Source organism: Anolis sagrei, chromosome 2 (assembly GCF_037176765.1).
Source record: "Anolis sagrei isolate rAnoSag1 chromosome 2, rAnoSag1.mat, whole genome shotgun sequence".
Classification (NCBI taxonomy): Eukaryota; Metazoa; Chordata; class Lepidosauria; order Squamata; family Dactyloidae; genus Anolis; species Anolis sagrei.
In genome coordinates this window covers 168,338,793-168,356,321 of record NC_090022.1, presented here as the reverse complement: position 1 = coordinate 168,356,321, position 17,529 = coordinate 168,338,793, and the positions used below count along the sequence as shown (strand labels likewise).

Below are 17,529 nucleotides of genomic sequence, written 5' to 3'. Positions count from 1 at the left end.
GGGGAATTGACACCAAATGTGGACACGGTACACCTAACAACCCAATGTATGTCTCACTAAAAAAAGAATTGATTTTGTCATTTGGGAGTTGTAGTTGCTGGGATTTATAGTTCACCTACAATCAAAGAGCATTCTGAACTCTACCAATTATGGAATTGAACCAAACATGGCACACAAGACTCCCATGACCAACAGAAACACTAGAAGGGTTTGGTGGGCACTATGGACTCAAACAGTTATAGATCTGGACCAAACTTTGCACAAATACTCAATATGCCCAAAAGTGAACACTGGTGGAGTTTGGGGAAAATAGACCTTGACATTTGGGATTTGTAGTTACTGGGATTTCACCTATAATCAAAGAGCATTCTGAACCCCACCAACGATGGAATTGGGCCAAACTTGGCACACAGTTCTCCCATGACCAACAGAAAATACTGGAAGGGTTTGGTGGACAGTGTCCTTTGGTTTTGGAGTTGTAGTTCACCTACATCCAGAGAGCACTGTGGACTGAAGCAATGATGGATCTGGACCAAACTTGGCACAAATATTCCATATGCCCAAATATGAACACAGATGGAGTTTGGGGGAAATCGACCTTGACATTTGGGAGTTGTAGTTACTGGGATTTATAGTTCACCTACAATCAAAGAGCATTCTGAACCCCACAAACGACAGAATTGGGGCAAATTTCCCACACAGAACCCCCATGACCAACAGAAAATACTTAAGGCCATCCAGTCCAACACTCTTCACCAAGGCAAGAACATGTAATCAAAGCCCTTCTGACAAAGAGTCATCCAGTTTTTGGAACGTTTTAAAACAGGCAAGTTCATCTTCATCCCAGACCATTTTTGTTCTGGTAAAAGGTGGAAAAACTCAGAATTTGATTCAAGTATTCCAGTTTTTATGTTGTAGGACTGTTTCTTCCAGTTAGGGTGTTTGGTAGGATATGACTGGTGCATTTTCCCTGAGGGATTTATCTGGGACTTAGAGGGGCAGTTTGTGATGACGGATGTAGGCCCACTTTTTGTTTGTTATTTTCCTTTCGCTAATATAATCTTTGAGAAGGTAATTGGATAGATATTTATACCAAGTTTTTATATCCCATTTCTTGTGGTCCTTCCAGCCTAGGGTCACTGAGGCTTTGATTGCCTCTATCATGTGTTTTATTATTTCCCCACTTTCTTTATATTCCCCTTTACTTTCCAATTTCTGGGTGAAAAATTGAGTCTTGTTCCATTCTATATTTATCCCTAATAGGTCCTCCATTTCCTTCCTAATTATTTCATGGAACTTTTGTATTTTTTTGCATTCCCACTAAATGTGGCTGTATGTTCCTGCTTTTCCACAGTTGTGCCAACATAATTTCGGACTGTGAGACATTAAGGAATTCCTCAAGGGGAAAACCCGGACAGAATGAGGGAATGAAAGAAAGTGAAAAGGGATGATTATCATCCAGAAGAAATGCAATGTAAAGACAAGGCAGATAATTTTAATAATCTAAACCTTTTATTTCAAATTATCCAAAGTTGCAAAACCTTCAGCTAGAAAGCTGCCCCAAACCAATTTTCAATTATTGAACTTCGACAGTATTACTTCTTGCCATAGCATAGCTTTATTCTAGGCCCTGGATATCTTCATTAACTGGGGAAACAAGAAAGATAAAAGCAATATTGTAATAAAATGACTGAGTAAAAAGTAATCAGACCCATTCAAGATGATAATTCTAAGGTGAAGTTATAGATGTTTAAGGCATAAAACAGAGCTTTACAAACTGTGTGTTGCAACACGTTAGTGTGTCGGCTGCAGTGGGTCACGTGAATGTAATAAGAAATGACAAAAATCTATAAATCCATCAAGAAATCAAAACTTTATGTGTATCCCACCCCCACTCCCCATGGGGACTCAGGGCAGCTAACAACGTGAAATAATAAACAAAGCAAATGTGCAACATAAACAATCATAAATTAAATCATCCTAAAATCAATAAAACACAATTACACAAACCACATTTAAAACAAGGTGAAAAGCCACACCCAGAGTTAAAAGCCATATTCAGTAAAGCAGTCCTTATTTAACAAGCCATATCTTCAGATGTTAGGTTCTTCATACAGCTGGGAGCATAGGCATGATTTTAATAGCTTTTTGAAAGAGGGCAGAGAATTCTTTCGAATTGCCTTCGGGAGATAGTTTCAGAGGCATGGGGCAACTGCAGAGAAGGCCCGTTCTCTCATCCCCTCCAACCGAGTTTGAGACGGGTGGGATCGAGAGGAGGGCCCCCTCTGAAGACTGCAGCATTCGGGCAGGTTCATATAAGAGGAGGTGTTAGGTAGTCTGTACCCAAATCGTTTAGGGCTTTAAAGGTAACAACGAGCACTTTAAATTTCGCCCAGTAACAAACTGGCAACCAGAATCCCAATAGACCACTGCAACTCCTCCTCACCATCCCTGAGTCTTGCTTTCTGCTGCACACAGAAATCTGGTGGACAGAGCTGGTAGATTTTAGATTTGCTTAAATTTCTGTCATGTGTTAATGTTATATATCCAGTAGTTGATCAGTTATGTTCTTATTTAATTTTTGTTTATCTGTTATAATTTTAATTTTGCTATAATGCAAATTTTCTTTTAGGATATGAGGGAGTTGTTTATTTCTCTTTGTTAGTGTACTCTGACATTAAATGTTTGCCATTTTTTGTTGGAAACCACCCTGAATCCCTTTCGGGAGATAGGATGGTATATAAATAAAGTTGTTCCTGTTCCTGTTGTTGTTGTTGTTGTTGTTGTTGTTGTTATGCCATTACCAACAATGTGCCTTGAACCCTTTGAAAATTTATGAAAAAAGCAAAAGCTTCCAGAGTATCATTAAATACAAATGTACTTTCTCCTGTAATAGATTATATGATAGCTAATTCAATGTGATGTGGCGGCAAAAAATGCCTATGGGATTTTGGCCTGCATCAATAGGAGCATAGTGCCTAGATCTAGGGAAGTCATGCTACCCCTCTATTCCGCCTTGGTTAGACTACACCTGGAATATTGTGTCCAATTCTGGACACCACAATTGATGAGAGATGTTGATAAGCTGGAATGTGTCCAGAGGAGGGTGACTAAAATGATCGAGGGTCTGGAGAACAAGCCCTATGAGGAGCGGCTTAAGGAGCTGGGCATATTTAGCCTGAATAAAAGGCTGAGAGGAGATATAATAGCCATGTATAAATGTGTGAGAGGAAGTCACACGGAGGAGGGAGCAAGCTTGTTTTCTGCTTCCCTGGAGACTAGGACGCGGAGCAATGGCTTCAAACTACAAGAAAGGAGATTCCATCTGAACATGAGGAAGAACTTCCTGACTGTGAGAGCCGTTCAGCAGTGGAACTCTTTGCCCCAGAGTGTGTGGAGGCTCCTTCTTTGGAGGTTTTTAAACAGAGGCTAGATGGCCATCTGTCAGGGGGTGCTTTGAATGCAATATTCCTGCTTCTTGGCAGGGAGTTGGACTGGATGGCCATTGAGGTCTCTTCCAACTCTATGATTCTATGATTCTAATTCTGACAACTTGAAATGTCAAGAAACTTATTTTATGTAGTTTTTTCCCTAACCTCAAATGTCCAACCATGATAATGTCAGCTGGGCTTTTACTTCCAAAGTCTGGTGTTTCTGCCTTCCAACTTACCATCCTCAAAATATCTGGAGGGCTCAAGAATCTTCTGCATTGCAAGGGAATTTATATTCAGCAACACCAGTCTCATCTAAAGAAAATAATATATTATTCACTCATCTCATACATGTTATGGCAAATTATTTAAATCAATCAAAAACATATGTTGAAAAATGGGGGGGGGGGGGGACGGGACAAGGAAAGGAGGAACCAAATAAAGAGAGTTAGAAACTTTTTCACCAAATAGCACAGATGGGGGCGGGGGGGGGGGGGGGGGGTCTCCAACATGGTCTTAATCTGGCCTGCTAAAGTCCTATTGCATACCTCACCTCCAAAACCTACCTGTTTCATAATAGTCATAAACACGCACTGAAGCCGGCTTGAGATTTGAAACAGAAAGATCTTGCACAATCATGAAACTGAAACTTGTTGCCTTGTAGGAAAGCTAGAAATAAGAGTACAAATAAGGAGTGGTCAGTCTTCTCTTTGGTTACTGTATATATTTGTATATAAGTTGACCTCATGAGGACAGGTTTGGGGGTAAAAAATTATGGATTATTGTATGATTACGGCACTGGAGCTTGAGCACCTCAATGACACCATGAATGAAACCGTGAAGGGACACCCAAAATGGGAAGGTCATGACAGAGAGGCCAGACCAAACTGACCTCTCTGTAATGACAACCCACCCCAGTACTCTTGCCATGAAAACTAAATGGATCAGTACAATCAGAGATATGTTGGTATGCCATTGGAAGATGGGAATCCCAGGTGGAAGATGGTCAAAAGGCTACTGGGGAGGAGTAGAGGATAAGTTCAACTAGCCCCAGTTGTGATGAAGCAGGTAGCTCAAAGCCGAAAGCAAGGCCAGTGGCTGACAGTGCTGGAGGTGAACAACGAATGCGATGATCAACACACCATAGGAACCTGGAATGTACGATCTATGAGCCAGGGCAAACTGGATGTTGTTACTGGTGAGATGTCAGTACTAAAGATGGAATGGGCCACTTCACAACACATCACTTCACAACACTTCACAACAGATGACAAGAGGAACATCAAAGAAATGGAGTAGGCATCATAATTAATAATAAAGTCGCTAAAGCTGAGAGAATGATCTAAATTCGAGTTCAAGGTAAGCCATTTAACATCACAGTGATCCAAATATGTGCCCCAACCACAGGTGCTGAAGAAGCAGAAGTAGATCAGTTCTATGAGGACCTGCAGCATCTACTGGATAATGCACCAAAAAGAGACATTATTTTCATTATAGGAGACTGGAATGCAAAGGTGGGTATTCGAATGACAATGGGGATCACAAGCAAACATAGTCTGGGTGAACAAAATGAAGCAGGGTGCAGGCTGATTGAATTTTGCCAGGAAAACTCAATGTGCATTATACACTCTATTCCAACAGCCTAAAAGATGGCTTTATACATGGACTTCATCAGATGGTCAGCATCGAAATCAGATTGACTACATCCTTTGCAGTCAAAGGTGGCAGACATCCATCCAGTCGGTGAAAACAAGACCTGGGGCTGACTGTAGTTCAGATCACGAATTTCTTATTGCACAATTTAGAATCAGATTAAAGAGATCAGGAAAACACAAAGACCAGTTAGATATGTTCTCACTAACATTCCTAGTGAATATGCAGTGGATGTGAAGAATAGATTTAAAGATTTAGTGAATAGAGTCCCAGAAGAACTATGGACAGAAGTCTGCGACATTGTTCAGGAGGTGGCAACAAAGTACGTCTCAAAGAAAAAGAAAACCAAGAAGGCAAAATGGTGGTCTGCTGAGACACTGGAAGTAGCCCAAGAAAGAAGTAAAGCCAAAGGATAGGGGGAGATATGAACAGTTAAATGCACAATTCCAGAGGTTAGCCAGAAGAGATAAGGAACTGTTTTTAAATAAGCAATGCATGGAAGTGGACGAAGACAACAGAATAGGAAAGTCAAGAGACATCTTCCAGAAAATTAGAAACATTGGAGGTGAATTTCAGGCAAAAATGGGCATGATAAAAAACAAAGATGGCAGGGACCTAACAGAAGCTGAAGAGATCAAGAGAAGGTGGTGAGACTATACAGAAGATCTGTATAGGAAGGATAATAATATCAAGGATAGTTTTGACAGTGTGGTGAGTGAATTAGAACCAGACATCCTGAGGAGTGAGGTTGAATGGGCCTTAAGAAGCATTACTAACAACAAGGCAGCAGGAGACAATGGGATACCAGCTGAATTGTTTAAAATCTTAAAAGATGATACTGTCAAGGTGATGCATGCCATATACCACAAATATGGAAAACACAAGAATGGCCATCAGATTGGAAAAAAATCCACTTATAGCCCCATACCAAAAAAAAGGGAAATGCGAAAGAATGCTCAAGCTTTCGTACAGTAGCCCTTATTTCTCATGCCAGTAAGGTAATGCTCAAGATTTTGCAAGGTAGACGTCAGCAAAGAAGTAAATTTCCTCCTTTTTAAATAAGAGTTGAGGCATGATACTTATATTGACCTGTGGATAAGCTGGTGCAGGTTTTTGGGTCGATTTTTGACTAACATTCTAGTCTTATACATGAGCATATACTCCACAAAATGAGGGGCAGATATGAGTCGTACATACTTCATCCAGGTAGCAGATAACATGGTTTTCTTTAGTTTCCACCTTCATCACAACCCTGTCATCACGAAGCTATGAACAAGGAAGCAAAAGACATCTGTCAGTTACCACTATAAGATAAGTCATAAAGGGCATGACATCAGTAGCTTGCCAAAGCCTAGTGAGAATAATACTTTATAGACTCCATGCAGCAAGATTTACCTAAGACAATCGGAATCACTATTCAGAGAGCTGGAGGGTTTTTTTTGACTGTATATTTTCTATTTGCTTTCTTTGTCCCAAAAAAAACAAAGTTTGTGCAGTTTAATAAACGTTTCCCATGTTTTTATGATAGAACTAATTAGGAAATGACATTTATAATCCAGGGACAAAAATCAGGTTATATAGTGTAACAAGCAACAAGGAAAAATATTATTTAAAAAGAGTTTTTTTCTTAAAGTTTCTACCACCAAACCTCCCAGATTTCCTCTCACTGTTGCTTATTTTAAAGTGAAATAGCTCCCACAGACTTCAGGCTGTTATCTCCATCAGCCCTATCCAATTAAACCAATTAAATGGAATCATCAGTGATTGACCTCAGATCTTACAGTAACTGCAGAAGTAGCCAATATCATGCTACAGAAAATTGTAAAACCATACCAATTTTTGGAAAAAATACTGTGTTGGATCCACAGCTTCCAAAATCCTAAAGTCAGCTTGACTATGTTGGCTTGGGAAATGTTGGCTTGGGGATTCTAGGGGATGCAGAAGGAAATGCCAATGTTTCCCACTTCTATACAATGCACTGCTCCTACTAAGAAGTAGAAAGTCTACATTTCCAATTGGTCCTGCTTACAACTTTGGATTTTGCACTGAACTTGGCCTTTTTCATGTCACCATGGGCTATTCTTTACCTTTTGTAGAGAAGATTGGTCAGGTACACATCCTGTGAGCATCTTTACATCAATGATGGCCATGTTGGAGGTATTGCGCTTTCCGGTGTAACTAAAAAAGAAGTACGTAATAAGCATGGATTCCTACCCAAAAACTATTGTGAGTAGCTTTTGCTTGGCACACCAAATACATCGTTTCCTGGACAGAACTGATATTGTCTCAGCCGCAACTATACTAGATTGCAGTTACATGTTGCCCCCTAGAGAGCATCTGGACTCTACAAATAAAACAAATGCAGTGACTAAATTGCTTTGAGGTACTTATTTAAAACTGTGAACCTAGAAACACACAATACAGACATACATCTATTAGCAACACAGAAATTTGACACAGAAATTCCTTTTAGCAATGACTTGTTATACAGTGTAAACTGCTTCCTCCTCATCCTGTGTCTAGATGGGCTTTTCCCACATTGGGAGAATGGTGAAGAAGGGATGGAGAAACATACACTATAGATCTCAGGTTGCTGCAACAAATCTTCAGTGAATAATGCAATAAAATAGGAGTTGAGAAAGAATGAGTTTGTATTCTAGTTGATCCTACTTAGCTGTAGATATTGATCTACAACAGGCAAGGTAAACAGCAGCAGCCTCTAGCATCCCTTAGTGAGCATGCATAAATATCCAAAAAGAAGGAAAAGCATTGCTAAAAATGTTGAAGTGTGTATGTGATGTAGGACCCTATCCTTCATATGCTATTTCTACCTCTGATACCAAAATTTCAATCAAAGAATGCCCAGGAACACATCTATTTTGTTAATGGAGGTGTATCTGTAACTGGAAAAACACAAAAGAAAGTATCCAGCCACATGATTATTCTGCTTCCACAGCTGAAGGCTCTTTGGAACTTGCTTTTGGAAAATTATTTTACTTTCACAACAAAATCCTCTTCTGGTTGATATATGACTTTCATATACCTTATTCCATTTGTATGGACTGATGGCACACTATAATTTCATAGCAGGTTTGTGTAGTCATAAACATGCATTTAGATACTACTCCAAGGATCAGGGGCATAGCATACAGGACTGCTCGACTATGGTGTTTTCTGGTAACAAAATATCTGCTGATGCCAGGGGTGTCTGGTAAAGGTTACTCCTTATTCCCCAAACCGCATCAGTCCTTGCACTCTTACAGGGACCAAAAGATTGTCTTTCCATTATTAATTTGCAGATCTATTTGGGCCATGTATACACATTTATTTTGTGCCTGAGTATCTGAGATACCTGGCTGTGATGCTAATAGAAAACTTTTTCTGGACGTTGTCTGAACAAGAGGCATTTGCAGTCTGCACAGAGATGGAAAACCCAGAAGACTTCTGCGGGAGGATGATGTTGTATCTCAGAGTTGTCTGGAAAAAAGGGTGGAAAATAAGATGAGTCCATATAGTTTCTAAGATGAGTTTTTAAAATGACATCTTCAAAGGGGTGTGAAAAGATTTTTAAAAAGAAATTTTAAAGATAATTTAGGAGCTGGCTTTTCCCCCTGGGGTGCAAATATGTCCCACTGTTATCTAAGGGTGCATCTCCATTGTAGAATTAATGTAGTTCGACACCACTGTAACTGCCATGTCTCAATGCTGTGGAATAATGGGAGTTGTAATTTTATAAGGCCTCTTCTACAAAAGAGTGATGGTACTTCACCAAACTACAACTACCATGGCTCCATAGCACTGAGCCATGACAGTTATTGTGATGTCAAACTGCATTGATTCTACAATGTAACATGCTGACTTAACCCATTTTGCAGAGTTGTGTAATTCTGAGGAGGTAGGTGAAACCTCTTTAAGCAAAGATGCCACAGAGATAAAAGAAAGATGCATGCTCACCATAGGTGATGGCTGATCACCTTTGACGCAAAGTTGAGCCAAAGCTCAGAATGCTGGTGCGATGAACCTTCCCATTATATTCCATTATTTGATTAAGACTTTTAAACTTTCCTGTACTCTTGGATAGCATTAATGGCCATGACTAAATGCAGTTGTGTACACTGTGGTGATGTAACAACCTTGGGTACTCACTGAAAAACACTTGTAAGTCCAACCATGTTAGCTTATTGTAAAGCACCTTCAGAGTGGGGGCTTTGTACTGGAAATACTGTATGACAGGGCAAAAGCTCAGCCTTTGCTGAAAAAACAACTTCCAGTTGCTGTTTGCCTGCAGAGATCCAGTCTCATGTTTGCAAAGGAGCCCCTGATGGCGCAGTGGGTTAAACCCTTGTGCCAGCAGGACTGAAGACCGACAGGTCAGAGGTGCGAATCCAGGGAGAGCGTGGATGAGCTCCCTCTGTCAACTCCAGCTCCCCATGCGGCGACATAAGAGAAGCCTCCCATACGGATGGTAAAACATCAAAAACATCCAGGCACCATCAAAAGCTAAATAGTGAGAAAGGAATGATACCTAAGTTATGAGAATACAAAAAACTACATTTTCTTCTACAGTAATTTATCACCCTTGGAGAATACTTCCTGGTTTGTTTGTTTTTTTTACTTTGACGTCTGAAGGCGCTTCCAGACAGCACCAAGATGGACAAAAAAATAAAATAACCTGGGACGTCAGAGTAGGTCCCCCACACTGACCTGCCAGTCCTAGGATTTCTTCCATCCTCACTAGCCTCCCTTCTGTGTTTCGGGATAAAAAAGAGAGCAAACAAGAGATATCTGCAGGAGCTTTTTTAAAAAAGTATACGATTATGCGCTAATCCATATATGTGTATATGTGCATATCCTAATAGAATGAATACAAGCATATTTGCATGTGCAAATATACAGGTCAGCGCATAACAGAGGGATTTTTTTTAAAAAAATTAGCTGCATCTCTCCCTTCCCCTAGTTATTTATTTTTATCTCTGTTTACAGTGTTTAATAAAATAATAAACTTTATTTGTACCCCATTACCATCTCCCCAAGGGACTCAGTGCGGCTTACATGAGGCCAAGCCCAAAGTACATCAACAAAACATCAATAAAACAATCAATAAAATACTAATCATATAAATCACATGAACAAAAATAATAAACAATCAATAGTGACATATAAACATTTAAAAAATGGCCAGGCCAAATGTAATAGATTAAAATTGAAAATATGCTGATGTGAACAAGGTAAAATATAACTGGGATAGGATTTTTCGGAGAGAAATGAGGGAACGCAGTCAATCCTAAGTCAGTATTAAAGTGCATTATGAGGGCATATTGCTGAGAGTTCTCCTTATTCTGGGAAGGCACACTGGAACAACCACGTTTTCAGGTTCCTTCTAAAGACTGCCAAGGTTGGGGCATGTCTAATGTCCCTGGGGAGTGAGTTCCAGAGTCGGCCCTCTCCCTCGTCCCCACGAATCGCGCCTGCGAAGGAGGTGGGAGCGTGAGAAGGGCCTCTCCAGATAATCGAAGAGATCATGTGGGTTCGTACACAGAAATGCGGTCATGCAGGTAGGCGGGTCCCAAACCGTTCAGGGCTTTGTAGGTAAGAACCTGCACCTTGAATTGGGACCGGAAAATGGAGCTCCTTAAAGAGGAGGGTTGACCGCTCTCTGAGAAGCATCAGTTAGTAACTTGGCTGCTGCCCGTTGTACCAATTGAAATTTCCAGGCCATTTTCAAGGGCAGCCCCACATAGAGTGCATTACAGTAATCCAATCTAGAGGTGACTAAGGCATGGACCACCCTGGCCAGATCCGACTTTACGAGGTACAGTCGCAGCTGGCACACGAGTCTTAATTGTGCGAAAGCCCTCCCGGCTACCGCCAACGCATGAGCTTCAAACATTAGTGAGGAATCCAGGAGGACACCCAGACTGCGGACCTGAGATTTCAGGGGGAGTGCAACCCCGTCCAGCACAGGTTGCCACTCTATACCCCGATCTGGCTTACGATCGACCAGGAAGCCCTCTGTCTTGTCTGGATTGATCTTCAGCTTGTTCCTCCTCATCCAGACAGCAACAGCGGCCAGGCACTCGTCCAGCACCTGAGAGGCTTCCTTGGAGTTAGGTGGAAAAGAGTAGGAGAGTTGCGTGTCATCTGCATATAGCACCCAACTCCAAAACTCCAGATGACCTCTCCCAGCGGTTCCATGTAGATGTTGAAAAGCATGGGAGACAGAATAGAACCTTGCGGGACCCCACAGGTCAAAGGCCAGAGGTCTGAACAAGTGTCTCCCAGCTTCACCATCTGGGAGCGACCCTCCAGGAAGGACCGGAGCCACGACAGAGCCGTGCCTCCAAGACCCATCCCGATAGTCATCCCAGAAGGATACCATGGTCGATGGTACCGAAAGCCGCTGAGATATTCAAGAGAACCAGGAGGGTCACATTCCCCCTACCCAGCTCCCTGCGGAGGTCAACCACCAAGGCGACCAAAGCCGTCTCAGTACCGTGACCAGGCTTGAAACCAGACTGTGACTTTACAGTGTTAAGTAAAGAATTTCAGAGAGTTCTATTAGCTCTGTCTTCATGCTTCTTTTCAATCATCTGTGCATCCGTTTTATAGCTCAATCAGCTATTCTGGGTTTTTTTTTAATAATAAAAAAAAGGGACGGACATCAGCTGGAGCAGTCTCCACAGGGGAGAGGGAAGGAAAACATGTGTTTCCTGGAATGCAGGGTCAGACAGACATTCAAAGAACTGCATCTTTCAGCCAGACGTGTGATAAAAGGGGACCTTTTTATCCTGCGTTTTCCCTCCTTTGTAGCGAATAATCGTGAGTTTTCCAGTGACGTTGCTAGCCACCTTCCATTTGAAATGAAAGCTCTTTTGATTAAGGTACTGTGTGGATGTGGCTTGAGTTTCCTTCATGTCCATCACAATTCTGATTTTTTTTTTTTGTTTCAAGGGAAATAGAGGTTTCTCCCACCGGAGTGAAGGATAAATTCCATAACAAGTAAGAATTGAATGCTGCAGAATTAGGACTACTGTCATGCATTTCCCATAGCAAAAATGGTTGCAGAAGCCCCTTACTCAACCAGGTCCTGCCTTTCTGGAGATGTGTCAATTTTTACCTGGACAAAGACACATCCGTTGCCACTCACGGCCACTGCATATTCCCCTGGAACATCAGGTAGAGAGGTTTGCTGCAGCAAAAGGCGATTGGTACTGTCCACCTCAAATACTTTCTCAAAAGGCTTGTTGGAATGGATCTTGACAGTGTTCTGACCATCCTTAGAGAAGGTAAGTTGGGAAAACCGACCCAGAGCTTGAATAGCAATCACTGTGTCCTGAAAGAGGAAAATGATAACAAAAGGCCCACTTGGGGATTTTTTGGAAAACAATATGAAAGTCATTAAAACTATTCTTCTAAGGCAGGCAAGAGTCATTTTAGCCAAGTTAAAGTCCCTGCTCTTGATTACTATTTATTTATAATCAGAAGTGTACTAAAAAAAAAAAAAACCCCACACCATTCCTTAGTCACACTTTGATTCAGTGGTAAACACACAGAGTAAATACTACAGCTTTCTGCTGTATTTATTACTTTAGACCCCAGGTTTTATATTTCTGGTATCATAGGTAGCAATTCTCAGTATCAGTAGCAACCTTTTATTCTATGCTTAGCCCTCCCAAATCACAAGGGACATTGTACCCTGTTTTTTCTCCCCCTTTGTTGCCTGAGGAGCAGAAGGCAGGACAGAATTCCTTACACGTTAACATTTTCAGAACACTCTTACATTTCATAGAATCATAGAATCAAAGAGTTGGAAGAGACTTCATGGGCCATCCAGTCCAACCCCCTGCCAAGAAGCAGGAATATTGTATTCAAATCACCCCTGACAGATGGCCATCCAGCCTCTGTTTAAAAGCTTCCAAAGAAGGAGCCTCCACCACACTCCGGGGCAGAGAGTTTCACTGCTGAACGGCTCTCACAGTCAGGAAGTTCTTCCTTGTGTTCAGGTGGAATCTCCTTTCTTGTAGTTTGAAGCCATTGTTCCGCGTCCTAGTCTCCAGGGAAGCAGAAAACAAGCTTGCTCCCTCCTCCCTGGGGCTTCCTCTCACATATTTATACATGGCTATCATATCTCCTCTCAGCCTTCTCTTCTTCAGGCTAAACATGCCCAGCTCCTTAAGCTGCTCCTCATAGGGCTTGTTCTCCAGACCCGTTATCATTTTAGTCGCTCTCCTCTGGACACATTCCAGCTTCTCAATATCTCTCTTGAATTGTGGTGCCACAATGTTTTATTATAGGCATACGTTTTAACTGTTTATATGTTTTATCTGTTTTATAATTTGATATGGTATGTTTATTGTTGTGTGTATTGATTTTTTTGCCAGCATTGATTTTTTGCCATAGTTTGCAAGCCACTTTGTGTCCCAGGATGAGAAGGACAGGGTATAAATATAGTAAATAAAATCAATAAAAATAAATACTTTGAAAAAGGAGAGCTGAATGGGAAGGCACTGCATGCTGATTGGCCATGTTGCCTTGTTTCATGGGAACTGAATAGTGGTCTGCTAAGGTGTTTGTGGACTATTACAGAAACTAAAATAAGTTTAGATCTGGATGGAACATGAAGGATATTACTACACATTAGCCATTATACCGCATTTTTCCAACCATGTGGCATAGAGCCAACTTACAGCATGAAGATGGGCAATTTCACCCAGCTTTCAGGTTGGTGTAAATTGACCTTCCTGCTGTGCTATTTGCAATTATGAAGTGCTGGGAGGGGATTACAATGAAGGGAGTGCATCAGAGGCTGCCACTCACATCTGGACTCACAGCACAAGGTAAGTCCTGGGATGTAGCATGATCAAGGGCTATTGACAGCTTCATCATGGGGACACAGAAGGCCAAGCAATGCATATAATTACTATGCTAGTTTGCCATGTCCATGAAATAAAGTCTAAAAGACACCATTTCTTCAGCACAATCTGTATGAACCCTCAGTTGCTTTCTATTGCTATAAACCAAAACATCAGTGTATTGATGATTGGTGATTGGTGCAGGGGGGGGGGGGTTCAACGGGAATTACTTTACCTGGGTGGATGAGTAACCTCCGTAAGGATTCTGTTGCTTGGTAATCCAGTTCACAATTTGTGATGCTGTTGTAATTTGTGCTGAGGTTGGGTTGGCCCCACTGAGCACTGCCAAGACCGCATAGGCAGCCGTCTCAACTTCTGCGGATGAGGCACGGGAGTAGAAGGAGGGAGACCTTTCTGTTGGTGGTTTATCATTCCGTTCCCAGTATAATGAACCACCTGATAATTGCAAAGAGGTGCTAAGAAAACAGCTAAGAGGAAAAAGTTCAAACCAATTCTTTCAAGTACCCTGTGGAAATCATCTACCTCACTTCCTTCTCTAGGAAGAATAATAATTGAAAACCTGATTATCTCTTAGTGTTTGCATTCATTCTAACCATTGTTGAAACTGAGATACTGTACAAATAACTTTCTTTTTAAAAATTAACATTTTTTTAATTTGTTAATCAATTTTATATACCGCCACTCCCTGAAGGCTCGGAGCGGTTTGCAATATACATATGTACACATTAAATTTAAAATCAAAGAAAAAATTCTGTAATGGAGACCAACACAGCCTCTGTCCCATGCCCCTTACCGAAGCCAGACTGGAAGGGGTCTAATCCGGCTGTGTCATGTAGGAACTGCTGCAGTTGCTCCACTACCGCCCTCTCAATCACCTTTCCCAGAAATGGAAGATTCGAACCGGGCAGTAGCTGAAGGGAACCGAGTAGATCCAGTTTCTTTAGCAGTGGAGATACCATGGCCTCTTTCAGAGCCTCTGGAAAAACTCCTTGCTCAAGGGAGCCATTTATTATGTTCAACAAGGGACCACGTAGTCCCTCTAAGCAAGATTTACCCAGCCAAGAGGGACACGGGTCGAGAGAACTAGTGGTTGATTGAACTGCAGTCATTATCCCGTCAACAGCCTCTGCGTCCAGCAGGATAAACTGGTTGAGGGTGGCCCCAGTGAGTGGCCACAGAGTCTCAAGCTCACTCACTGTATCAATTGTGGCGGGAAGGTCCCAGCGGAGCAACGAGATCTTGTCTGAAAAATAGCTCTGAAAAGCCTCAGCTGAAGGGGCCTGATCATTACTATTTGGGACGGTAGGGACAGTTGTCAAGGATCTAATAACCTTAAACAATTTGGCCGGGCGTGAGCTGGCAGACGCTATCAAGGAAGCATAGTAAACTTTTTTGGCTTTGGTGGTAGCATACTCATAAGACTCTTTGAATAGCTTATAAGCTGATTTCGCTGCTTCGTCACAGAGTTCACGCCACATGTCCTCTAGCCATCTCTTCTCCCACTTCCTCGGTAAACCAAGGCAATCTCTTCTTGCGGGGTCGGAGAGGGCGTCTAGTGCATTGGATAAATTGTTGTTCCATAAATCCACTTGCAATTCGATCAAGTCGCTGACAGGCTCCAGAACCCTCAGAGCATTCAGGAACCTATCAGGTTCCATAAGTCTCCTTGGGCGAACCCAAACCGGTTCGGCGCTTATGCCGGGTGAGTAAGCATGCTCTAACCAGACTCCCAGGGCACAGTGGTCCGACCATGGAACCTCAATAATAGAAGTTAGAGTCACTTGAATTCCTGCACTGAAGATCAGATCCAGTGTGTGACATGCACTGCCTAGTTTATTTTGGCACTTTACCAAGTAATAAGGATGCCAATTTAATGTAACTGGAAGATATCTACCTGAATCTAACAGGTGGAGTCTGTTAGAGTTTTAAATAAGGGCTCAACTACCTATTGGTCAGGATATTTGGGTATCATTCTGCTGTTGGAAGCAGTTCCATCAGCAAGATGAAGGAGGGATGAGAGGAACGTAATCCCTCTTCTCCTTACAGTCCACATGTCCCCTGATCATATGCCCAAGAGAGTTGGAAAACTGTCTGGAACAGTGTTTTGGACAATATGGAATACAGTAAAATGGGAAGAGAGAAGAACTCCTATCGCAGACGTTGGTTAGCATCACCTATTATGTAAAAGCAAGTAAGAAACAGTTCTGCAAGTTTTCTTTATTTCATGGAAAGATGCTTTGGAAGTGGGGGCATTTGAACTTACAAAGGGATAATGTTTGCATAAATGCACACTTGGTTTATATTATTGTTATTATTATTATTTATGCCCTGTTTTTTCTCTCCACAAAGGAGACTCAATTATTTTTTCTCTCCACAAAGGAGACTCAATTATTTTCTCTCTCCAACTCATCCCAAGTTATTATCTCTCTATTTCAGAAGTGTTTATTCCTACACTTACCTACAAGTGGAAAAGTGGCAAGTAGGGAAAGAACAAGGAACTCTATATGTGGAGTTTGCTTCCAAAATGCACAAAATTCAAAAAGAATGAAACATGAGTTGACAGCACATTGTTGCCTAGGGATAGTATATTATGTATAGATCAAAGTTTTCAAAATGTATCAAATCACTTTGGTACTGGGCTTGGGAAATTGCATTTTATAGCAAAGAATGCATAGCCTTAACACATTTTAATTATTCCTGTAAAAAAATTTCAAATGGATTTGATGCAGTTTGGAAACAAACTCCACATATATTTTTGTCTAGTTTTTTCTGAAGATACCAGCCTCAACTGCAGGCAAAGTGTCAGGAGAAAATGCTGCTAGAACACAGCCATACAGCCTGGAAACCACACAACAACTCAGTGATTCCAGCAGTGAAAGCCTTTAACAATACATTATTGTGTGTTGCTATGTGCTTTCATATTGACTCCAATCTATATCAATCTTTTTATCAAGTTTTCTGGCTTGGGAATTCTATGAGATGCAGAAAGAAATGCCAGTGTTTCCAACTTCTATACAATGAAATGCTAAGACTTGTTTTGTAGGGATTTGATATTGTAATTCTCTTAAGCCAGGGGTCCTCAAACTAAGGCCCGGGGGCCGGATGCGGCCCTCCAAGGTCATTTACCTGGCCCTCGCTCAGGGTCAACCTAAGTCTGAAACGACTTGAAAGCACACAAAAACAACGACAACAATCTCATGAGCCAAAAGCAGGCCCACACTTCTCATTGAGATACTAATAAGTTTATATTTGTTAAATTGTTCTTCATTTTAATTATTGTATTGTTTTTAAGTGATTTTTGCACTACAAATAAGATATGTGGTATGCATAGGAATTCATTCATGTTTTTTTCAAATTATAATCCGGCCCTCCAGCAGTTTGAGGGACTGTGACTTGGCCCTCTGTTTAAAACGTTGTGGACCCTCTGTCTTAAGCTGATCTCATGTGATTTTTTTTTATCGTGTCAGGAGCGACGAGAAACTGCAAGTCACTTCTGGTATGAGAGAATTGGCCGTCTGCAAGGGACGTTGCCCAGAGGACGCCCAGATGATTTTTTGATGTTTTTATCATCC

General features: G+C 41.5%; 1 protein-coding gene across 1 annotated transcript in view; it reads right to left on the bottom strand.

Annotated features, from left to right (window-relative positions):
• Nucleotides 1-1,515: 1,515 nt before the first annotated feature.
• LOC132767969 (ovostatin-like) overlaps nucleotides 1,516-17,529 on the bottom strand; it is an 85,235-nt gene continuing 69,221 nt past the window's right edge. Inside the window, exons 29-36 of the mRNA XM_067464075.1 lie at nucleotides 14,172-14,392; nucleotides 12,202-12,417; nucleotides 8,437-8,561; nucleotides 7,172-7,262; nucleotides 6,282-6,350; nucleotides 3,998-4,100; nucleotides 3,671-3,746; nucleotides 1,516-1,647 (exon numbers count right to left, since the gene is read on the bottom strand). Coding sequence (XP_067320176.1) covers nucleotides 3,694-3,746; nucleotides 3,998-4,100; nucleotides 6,282-6,350; nucleotides 7,172-7,262; nucleotides 8,437-8,561; nucleotides 12,202-12,417; nucleotides 14,172-14,392 — 878 coding nt within the window. The 3' untranslated portion in view covers nucleotides 1,516-1,647; nucleotides 3,671-3,693. The remainder of the gene's footprint in view (nucleotides 1,648-3,670; nucleotides 3,747-3,997; nucleotides 4,101-6,281; nucleotides 6,351-7,171; nucleotides 7,263-8,436; nucleotides 8,562-12,201; nucleotides 12,418-14,171; nucleotides 14,393-17,529) is intronic.